The 9367-nt window shown below is 46.3% G+C and overlaps 4 protein-coding genes across 4 annotated transcripts; 2 read left to right on the forward strand and 2 right to left on the reverse strand.

The window, feature by feature from the left end:
* Positions 1 to 121: 121 nt before the first annotated feature.
* On the forward strand, positions 122 to 1476 carry LOC108136970 (zinc finger protein 2 homolog). The gene is made up of 4 exons (XM_017258461.2): positions 122 to 247; positions 316 to 794; positions 854 to 988; positions 1153 to 1476. Exons 1-4 carry the CDS (start codon positions 122 to 124, stop codon positions 1358 to 1360), a joined length of 948 nt encoding a protein of 315 aa, XP_017113950.1. The 3' UTR covers positions 1361 to 1476.
* Positions 1477 to 1533: 57 nt separating this feature from the next.
* On the reverse strand, positions 1534 to 3412 carry LOC108136968 (zinc finger and SCAN domain-containing protein 12). The gene is made up of 5 exons (XM_017258459.2): positions 3162 to 3412; positions 2314 to 3104; positions 2121 to 2255; positions 1932 to 2042; positions 1534 to 1874 (listed from the first exon to the last, which is right to left on the reverse strand). The coding sequence occupies exons 1-5, from the start codon at positions 3306 to 3308 to the stop codon at positions 1718 to 1720; spliced, it is 1341 nt and encodes a 446-aa protein (XP_017113948.1). The 5' UTR covers positions 3309 to 3412; the 3' UTR covers positions 1534 to 1717.
* A 445-nt stretch (positions 3413 to 3857) lies between these two features.
* LOC108136959 (zinc finger protein with KRAB and SCAN domains 1) lies at positions 3858 to 6420 on the forward strand. The gene is made up of 5 exons (XM_017258444.2): positions 3858 to 4157; positions 4215 to 5230; positions 5516 to 5650; positions 5709 to 5819; positions 6193 to 6420. The coding sequence occupies exons 1-5, from the start codon at positions 3987 to 3989 to the stop codon at positions 6338 to 6340; spliced, it is 1581 nt and encodes a 526-aa protein (XP_017113933.1). The 5' UTR covers positions 3858 to 3986; the 3' UTR covers positions 6341 to 6420.
* On the reverse strand, positions 6404 to 8235 carry LOC108136958 (probable ribonuclease ZC3H12C). Its single transcript, XM_017258443.2, has one exon. The coding sequence runs from the start codon at positions 8088 to 8090 to the stop codon at positions 6447 to 6449; it is 1644 nt and encodes a 547-aa protein (XP_017113932.1). The 5' UTR covers positions 8091 to 8235; the 3' UTR covers positions 6404 to 6446.
* Between the last annotated feature and the right edge of the window lie 1132 nt (positions 8236 to 9367).

The raw sequence follows: 9367 nt of genomic DNA on the forward strand, positions 1-9367 counted from the left end.
TTGCCATTCGACGATATTCATCGCTAGACCATTTGACATTCGCCCCGAAGCCGCATAATTTGTAATTGTTTTGGTCCAATCGTTTTGGTAATTTGGATTTTTGACTTGTGATAACAGAAGAATGCTTCCCGACAAGGAGAACAATGATTTGCAGTGTCGCATCTGCCTGCTGCAACCGAAGGATGAGTCCCTCATGCCCACAGATCCGGATTTCCCGGAGCAAATAAAACGATGCACGGGTGTTGAGGTAAGTTTCCAAATGGGTTTGTTATGGTTTACCCTGTGACCAATAAAAACTTGATTTCGTATCCCCAGTTGAGTAAGAACCCCAACTGGCCAAATCACATTTGCACAAGCTGCGCTTTGCTCCTTAGGGCGGCCCTCAAACTCCGATCCCTTTGCCAGGAGGCGGAGAAGGTGCTCCTGAAGACAGAGGAGCAGAAGGTTCACATTCAAATAATACGCAGCGACCAGGAAATTGAGCTGTATAAGGAGTCCAAGGATCTCAGCGACAGCGAGGTGGAGTACGAGTACCTGGAACCGTACGATGTGACCCTGGAGAGCGGCGAAGAGGCCGCCTGTAGTGCCGACGAGTTGGTCAGCATCGAACCCACTAACTCTGCCCCAGAGGAGTCCATCTTTTCACTGAGTCCCAAAGCGGAAGCCTGTGGTGAAGAGGACTCCAGCCATGCACCATCATTTGCCTGTAACATATGCCAGAATGTCTACACGAACCGCTTGAAGTTGACAACCCACATGAAGCTCCACAGCACTGAGAAACCACACGAGTGCGAGTAAGCTGATGCTTTGGTTTATAGGCATTCGCTTAAAGATTAATGCACATATCTTGCAGGATCTGCCATAAACGATTCCGGCAGACACCGCAGCTGGCGAGGCACATGAACACCCACACTGGCAATCGTCCCTACAAGTGTGACTACTGCGACGCCAGCTTTGCAGATCCATCCACGCGCATCAAGCATCAGAGGTCAGTATAATTTAATATTTCCTAAAGGTGTCGATAACTGAAACAAGAAATCTCTATATAAGAATTTTAAATGAAAACATTTAGCTAGGTTTTCATAAGTTATGACAGCAAAGGGCTGTAAAGCATACTCTTTAAAACCTTATATTACCTTTAATACAATTTAGGATCCACACCAATGAAAGACCGTACAAGTGTAAGTTCTGCAGCAAGTCCTTCGCCTACTCAAATGTGCTCCGGGTGCATCTAAAAACGCACACGGGTGAGCGACCATTCAGCTGCCAGTACTGCCAGAAGACTTTCTCCCAACTGCACCACAAAAACGCCCATGAAAAATCGCACAAACCCAAAAAAGACCTGGAAATGTGGGGATGACTAGTAAGAGAAACTTTGTAATACATAGACACAAATTTGTTTTTAGACATAGTTCTTTTAAAATTACCATAGTAACTAAATGCCATGGCAACGAAATATAAATCTTAAAAAGCACAAATATAGAAAAAATTGTATCATTGTAATAAGTAGTTTTTAAAGGGTTTAAACATAGATACATATATAATTTTTGTTTTATTCTGCATATTTAATGGAAAAAACATTAGTTTTAGATCCTAACTTATGCCACAAACTGTTGGATGCAAAGCTTTAACAATGGCTATTTAAATCCTAATACTAAAGATGCTTATTCTATTAATTTACAATAATTCCTTGTTCGGTTATTTATACGAGGGGAAATCAACTATGGAACTCCTGCTCCTCTTCCTTTACTTCCTCTCCCTCGGCAGCCATTTCCACATCAGCCTTCCAGGAACAAGCGCCGCGCCTTTCGTGCGTCCCCCGATGCAAACGCATCTTGTAGGCCTTTACAAAGCCCTTGCCACAAAGATCACAACTGGAAAAGGATGAGGACTATTCAAGCAGATCAAAGGAACAGCAGTGAAAAACTTACACATGTGGTTTCTCCCCTGTGTGGATCATCTTGTGGAACTTCAGGTTGTCCGAGTAGGTAAAGGTTCTGGAGCACACATCGCATTCATAGGGGCGCTCCTTGGTGTGAATTCTGGGAAGGTTTACATTTTGTTAGTTTTCTTGATTTGTTTGATTAGTTCACTGCAGAAGTGCTGATTATATAATGTACCTATGATGTTTGGTTTTGGTGGATCGATCCGCGAAGGCAGCTGGACAGTAGTTGCACTTGTAGGGCCGGTTCCCCGTGTGCGTGTTCATGTGTCGCACCAGCTGCTGATTTTGGATAAAACCTCGTCCGCAGATCCTGCAGAACAATGTGTCATTAGCAAGTGATACCATTTATTTGGTCAATTTAAACTCACTCGCATTCGTGAGGCTTGACGCCCGAATGGAATTTCATGTGCTCGGTGAGGCGGGCCTGTGTGGGATAGATGTTCCCGCATACGTCACATATATAGCTGCTCAGCTTGTTGCGGGGCTTCCTGCCCAGCTTCTTTTTGCCGGTTTCATCTTCTTGGCTAGATATGTTGGCTGGAGCCGTCTTTCTGCTCGATCGCTGGCGGCTTGCAGGCGGCTTAGTAGTTGTTATGGTCTCCGGCACATAGCTTTCATCGGAGCTAAGTATATCCTGGCATAGGTCATCGTCTGCAACTTCTTCCTTGACCACATTGCTCTCGGCGGTTTCACTTAAAGTAGCGGTGTTCTCGCTGGTGAGCAGCTCGTATTCCTCATAAACCGCATACGGTTCCGCCTCTTCGATCACGGTCTGCTTCACATCGAAAACCGCCTGCGTGGGATCCTCCCCATCGAACAAAATAGTTTCGTCACCTTCTGCACCCTCCACTACGTAGGTAATAACCTGCTGTTGCTGTTGTTCAACCGGCTGACACTCCTCCTTCGCCACCTTAAAACTGTCATCCATTTGGCTGGTGTCCTCCTCCCAAATCTTGACAACGCTCTCCACCGTAAGGTCGTCCGAGAGTTCAAGGTGTTGGTCCTCGCCGGGAGCACTCGATTTGATGGCCTCCCGCTCCAACATATCCATGATGTGCTGATGGGATCGCTGGCAGGTCAGGCGGAACTTGTAGCTCAGTCGCAGGCAGCGCACGCACTTGCTGCACATCTTGTCTGGAAATTTGTCATCCAGACTGACCTATTCCGTATGATATTCACCAATTAAACTGCTAAACAACCCAGTAGTCCTACTTACAGGTATGCCTGCGCAAATGTGCAGCATTTGGTCCAGGCGTGTGGTGGCCGTTTGGCTGAATATGTCGTGGAGCAGCTCCTCACCCTCGCCGGGATTGTTCAGGCAGACGCGACACACAATCCACTTCTCGTTGGACTCCGTTTTCATGGCGACTTACTATTGTTTATTGTTATTTAGACGCAGTTTAGGGAAGAACACAAGTTCCAACAGCTGAATGCAAGCGTCCGGGTGCCACTCACAACGAAACGTGGTCATTGCGATGGTACAGTGAGTATCGGATTGAAGATTGCTTTTCAATTTAAACCGAAAATAGAATTAACATGTACTTGAAACAACATAGTGTTTTACTGTCCGTAATTTAAAATAGAATTTGTCATGTTTTAACCATACCTATGTTTCTATTGCTCATAATAAAATTAATGCAGGAAAATAATTAAATTATTAAGCTTTAAATTTAAGTTATTGGCTAAATTTTTTTTTTATCGTTTTAAAACCGATACATTAAATGGGTTCAATACAGACAATATAATTGTTAGACAGTCTTAATTTATTAAGGATGTCAAAAAAATAAAAAATAAAAATGTCAGCATTAAAAGGATACAATTTGAAATTTATTTATATTTAAGTAAAACAAAACACCCTTAATGCTAACACGGCAAATGCAGTGGTCACCCTGTTCCACTGCCATTCGCGTTGCAACGCAACCATCTTGCCTCCAGAGTACATTATATTTTTTTGGCGTCGTCTTCGTCCAGCGAGGGTGTTCATCGAAATATTAAAGCGGAGAATAGGAATCCGGAATAGATTAACGTTCTATTCGCAACAATGAGAGACTCGGCGGCACAAGCGAGTCCGGCGGCGGCGCCAGCGGCCACGCAGAAGTGGATCGTTTGCCGGGTTTGCCTGCAGCAGCCTAAGGAGCCCATGGCCAGCATTTTTCACGACGACGCGGAGAAGGACCTGACCAACATGATCCGGGAGTGCGGCGGAGTGCCCGTAAGCACGTCCTACTCTTCCCCGCACAGTCTTATATCCCCGCAATCTCTTTCCCAGATCAAGCAGTTCGACCACTATCCAGACAAGATTTGCGAGAAGTGCTTCAGGGTGCTGAAAATGGCTTTCAAGTTCCGGGAGACCTGCCAGCGATCCTACGGTCACCTGCGGCAGTTTGTGGGTCCCGTGGAGGTGGAGCAGCGAACGCCGGAGAAGAAGAGTGAAGAGCAAGCCCCCAAATTGGAGCAGGAGTCCGAGGAGACGGAGCAAGAGCAGGAACACGAGGAGGAAGAAGAGGAGGAGGACCTGGACGAGAGTCAATACACTGAGGCCGAGGCGGACGAATCCGCGGAGGCTCAGGGCGGCGTCTTTAACGACGAACTCGAGGAGGGCATCCTCGTGGAATTGGAAAAGGATCGAATTGTACATGTGAAGAGTGAACAGGTGGAGGAGGACGGCATCATCGAGGAGGTTTACGACGTGTACGAGACCTACGAGGGCGATATCATCACAGAGCAGGGCACCTACGACCAGGAAGTGGCTGATCAGTCGCTCTCCGAGCTGTCAGCGGACATCGAGTACTTGGACCAGGTCGATCAGGATCAGTTGACCGAAAGTGCCCACGAAGACGAGGTGGAAGGCGACATGAACTCAACCGAGGAGGAGTTCGTCCCCACCAAAAGTATTCTAGCCTCCCTCAATGCCCGAGGCGGCAATAAGCGGAGAGCCAATCCCCGCAGGGCAGCCGCGTCCGCATCCTCAGCACCGGTGCCTGCAGCATCGGGCACCGGCTCCTCAAAGACCGCCGCTCGCGGCAATCCGCTTAAAGTGCGGCGGGGCAACAGTAATGCGGCTGCCACCAAGATCGTCATCAACTCCGAAGAGGGCGTCTCCATCGGAGAGGTGCTGGCGCGGAAGCACGCCGGCATCAAAACCAAGGGCGGTCACAAGATCCTCGTCGGTGACAAGAAGGAGTTCAAGTACATCTGCGACGTCTGCGGCAACATGTATCCCTCGCAGAGTCGTCTCACCGAGCACATCAAGGTTCACTCCGGCGTGAAGCCGCACGAGTGCGAGTAAGTTATTGAGAGAGATTTATCGTGAAGATGTTTTCAGTTCGAAATGGCTAGGAAAAATAGTAATTTTGTTGTTACTGATTTAATATCTTAAATTTGAAATTTTTTAAATTAGAGACTATTTCTGAAAGTTAGATTTATGTATATTTTCTAAATTTCTGTTTACCTTAACTTAGTTTCAGAGTTTATGATTGGTAAATTGTTTTTATAATACAAATATAACTTTTTTGTTCTAGGTTTTATTACCAAATGAGCATTTTTCTAATAAGAATTTGTTATTTTCAGGATCTGTGGTCACTGTTTTGCACAGGCTCAGCAACTAGCGCGTCACATGAACACCCACACTGGAAATCGACCGTACAAGTGCAGCTACTGCCCGGCAGCCTTTGCGGATCTGTCCACCCGCAACAAGCACCACAGGTGAGTTGGTAAACGAATGGAAAACAAGACGACCTGATTCTAAAACTATCTCCTTCAGGATCCACACAAATGAGCGTCCCTATGAGTGCGATGTTTGCCACAAGACATTTACCTACACCAACACATTGAAGTTCCACAAGATGATTCATACGGGAGAGAAGCCGCATGTGTAAGTTTAGCTTTCCCTGGCAAATACAGTCCAAGTTCTCTAGCACGAACTTTCACTATAGGGGATTCACTATTATGTATTCCAGATATCATACTATACTAGATGTTAACATTGTCACCTTTAGTTTTGTTTTCTTTATGTTGTTTAAAAGTTTTCTTGAGCAACTAAGATTTAACAACATGATGTACAAAAATGCATAAAAGCAATTTAAATTCAGAAATAGTTTAACCGAAAGTAAGCCATATTTTTGTCCTTGTGGATTCTTTTTGACTCATAATTAATAGTAGTTTAGTTATGTTTCATAGATTATTTTTAATGTGGCTAAACAGTTGATATTGCTAAATTAAATGTAAACTTTCCGTTCTTCCTCCAGTTGCGAAGTGTGCGGCAAGGGCTTCCCGCAGGCGTACAAGCTGCGCAACCACCGGATAATCCACGAGCGACGCGGTCAATCCGCCCGGGAATCCGTCAGCGGGCTGATGCCATACGATACGGCCAATATTGTGGGCCTGGAGATTTAAATTTCGAGCGAGGACTCCTCGTCGTTCCAAAGCGACATTTTAAATATTAAACAGACACACTCGTGTAATTACACATCTAAGTATATTGATGAAATTTAAGCCTAGCCTAATTATGCGGAAATAAATTAAGTATAGCTGCGCAGATGGTCTTGGCGTCGGTCTCCTCCGGATAGAGCTGCAGTACGGCGTGCACCTGGTGCGGCGGAAAAAGGCTGCCCAGGTGATAGCGGAGCAGACGGCGCTGCTCCTCCCGCGGCAGTTGCTGCGAGGCGTGCAGCTCCTCGTTTATGCGCGAATCGGAGGCGGACAGATGGGCGAAGTTGTGAGCGGGCAGTGGCAGACCCAATCCCTGATCCGTGACCGGGGCGGATGGCGTGCGAGTCAGATACTGATGGTGATAGGTGGAGCTGGAGTTGGACTGCTGATGCTGCTGTTGCACCTGCTGATGCTGCTGCTGCTGCTGCTGCTGCTGGAGTGGAGCACTGTATGTGGGCACCAGGAGGCGGTATGCGGGCGGCGGCTGTTGGCGCTGCAGCTTCTTATGGCGATTCGGCTGGCTGGATTCCATGGACCCTTCGGACAGCTCCATTTGCGCTGAGAAGCCCTGGCACACCTGCTCGATCGTATTGGACTTGGTGCGGCCCAATGGCTCCCGGCTAATCGGTGAGTTGATCTTGACATTGTTGTTGTTTCCACCCGGACTGATCATCTGCTGACCACCATTCGTGTGCAGTGGAGCACTGTGTGAGGCCTGGAGTGGCAGACGCTGCAGCAGCGGACCCTGGTTGTGGTGCCGGAACTTGCACTTTTGCCCGTAGGTGCACTTCTTGCCATAGGGACACAGCTGCTGGGCATCCGCCATCTTCTGTTGCGTTTGGGAGCACAGGAACAGGTCCAGATTTGGACCCGATCTGCCCAACGGATCATCGGGCGGCATGAAGATGTCATTCACAAACGAGTACATTAGCAGGCGCTCCTGCACGACGCGCCGGAACTCGTTGCTCTCCAGGATCAGATCCCTGTAATTGTCGTTGGACACCACAATGCCATCGGTTTCCACGGCCAGCTTGAGTATGAATCGATCATCGTAGCAGGACACCCGCTTGCCATCTAGGTGTCGCGATGGCGTGAACACCAAGTACCTTTCGTGCTCCAGCTCGTAGAGCAGCTCCTGGTCGGCGATATTGTTGTTCGCCAGCTCCTTGCGCCAATTGGGCACAAAGGCGGTGATGTCGCGATGACCCCGCTGCCGGAACCAATCCACACAGATGCGGATGCCGCGGCAGGAGAAGATCACGTTGTTCCCGTGCGACAGGGCCACATTACTGCCATCGATAACGATGTGTCGCAGGGCGGAGATGTTGCTGCCGGCTGGGTTGGGCGAGCAGGCGGAGGAGGAGGAGGAGGACATGGTGGATGGATTACCGCCTCCGATGTGGGCGGGTCGTGGTGCATCTGCTGTCAGCTTGATCAGCTCCGCCAGCAGCTCATTCTGCTTGGCCTCCGAACCCAGACGCGTCAACGCCGAGTGGATGGACTGCTCGCTGTAGCCCAGCTTCTTGGCAAACTCCAGATTCTGGCGCTCCGTCGTCCGGCTGCAAATCTCATCGTCGTCGGAGCAGCTCTCCTGCTTTCTCACTGGCAACTTGTTGCTGCTGCCGTGATGTTGTTGCTGCTGTTGCTGTTGTTGTTGCTGCTGCTGCTGATGTTTTTGTTGCTCCTGCACTTCACAGTTCATTTTGATGCGCATTTAATTGACCAGCGGCTGGCTTTCCTTCAGCTGCTCACTTCTACTGTGCGGGAACTCCGATTTGTTGTGTTTTTAGCTGTCTCTTCAGCAAGTTCCGTCTATTTACATTTACAGACTTCCGTGTTGTTGTTGTTTTTGTTGGTGCTTGCTGGCGAGCAGTGTGACCAGAGGCTGGGCAACGAAAAAACCCCTCCGTTCTGCGCTCTCTTAAGCTGGTCACATAGCAGTTGTAACGGTTTTTGAACTTATTTTAAATTGAGAAACCCATGTATGACTTACAAATTATAACATTTAGGTTCTCAACATAAAAGACATTTGCAATACATTAAATTTATTAAGTACTTAGCTGGATATGCTTAATTTAGCTTTTTTGTTTCTAAATAACAGTTTTGAAAAACTATGAAGTTAAATTAAACAAAGCCAATCAAACGAAATACCAGAAAATATTGAGCCTGCGCTTTTTTCGAAGAAACCATTTCGTCTTTTATTGTTATTCGAAACCCATAAAAAAACAACACTTTTTTTTCATTTCTATTAACGTTTTTATTATACTCCTTTATTGCATTTATTTTTAAATATTTGCTTATATGCAAAGTAAAACTTTTCTTTTAATTAAAACCCCAACTTGAGTTCAATAACATGCATAAACATTTCTTTATTGTATTGTTGTACATAAAGTATATCGAATATAGTTTTAACAATTTTCACACTACTATCAACATTTATAGATCTCACTTAGGTTAGATATAATTAGTTAAAATAAAGTACACGTTTTTCGTATTGAATTCTTTGTTTCATTGTACGTTTGGTCCCCCTTTTTATGACAAAAAAGGATGCACTACCTTCGAATTAGCTACAAATTCAATGTTTACTAGGTATAAGTGGTCACATCTATCTTGGTTACATAGATATCTATATGCTACGCTCGAAGTGCAATTGGATAAATGCATATACAATACACAATACTTGTCCATTCCAGCGACAATAAAGTAATTTCACTAATTTCGTTTCGCCCTGAAACATTCTTTTCATCTTTGGCCAAGTCATGCGGCAATTAGTGGGGCAGTCATACATAAAAAAACTATAAAACTGGACGTAAAGTTGACAACGGTTGGGATGGGATGGTTTTGGGGTGGCTATGTATCTGGGAGCGCTTAAAAAGCTACGAGTCACTCTTTTCGCAAATAGTGAAAGTGAGTTTCCTTCAAAGGATAAGCATGCATTTTGAGTGTCCCCAAACTCATTTTTTCTCCTGACTTAGACACATGACAAGTGCT

The sequence above is a fragment of the Drosophila elegans genome, unplaced genomic scaffold, assembly GCF_018152505.1.
Source record: "Drosophila elegans isolate 14027-0461.03 unplaced genomic scaffold, ASM1815250v1 contig_476, whole genome shotgun sequence".
Lineage (NCBI taxonomy): Eukaryota > Metazoa > Arthropoda > Insecta > Diptera > Drosophilidae > Drosophila > Drosophila elegans.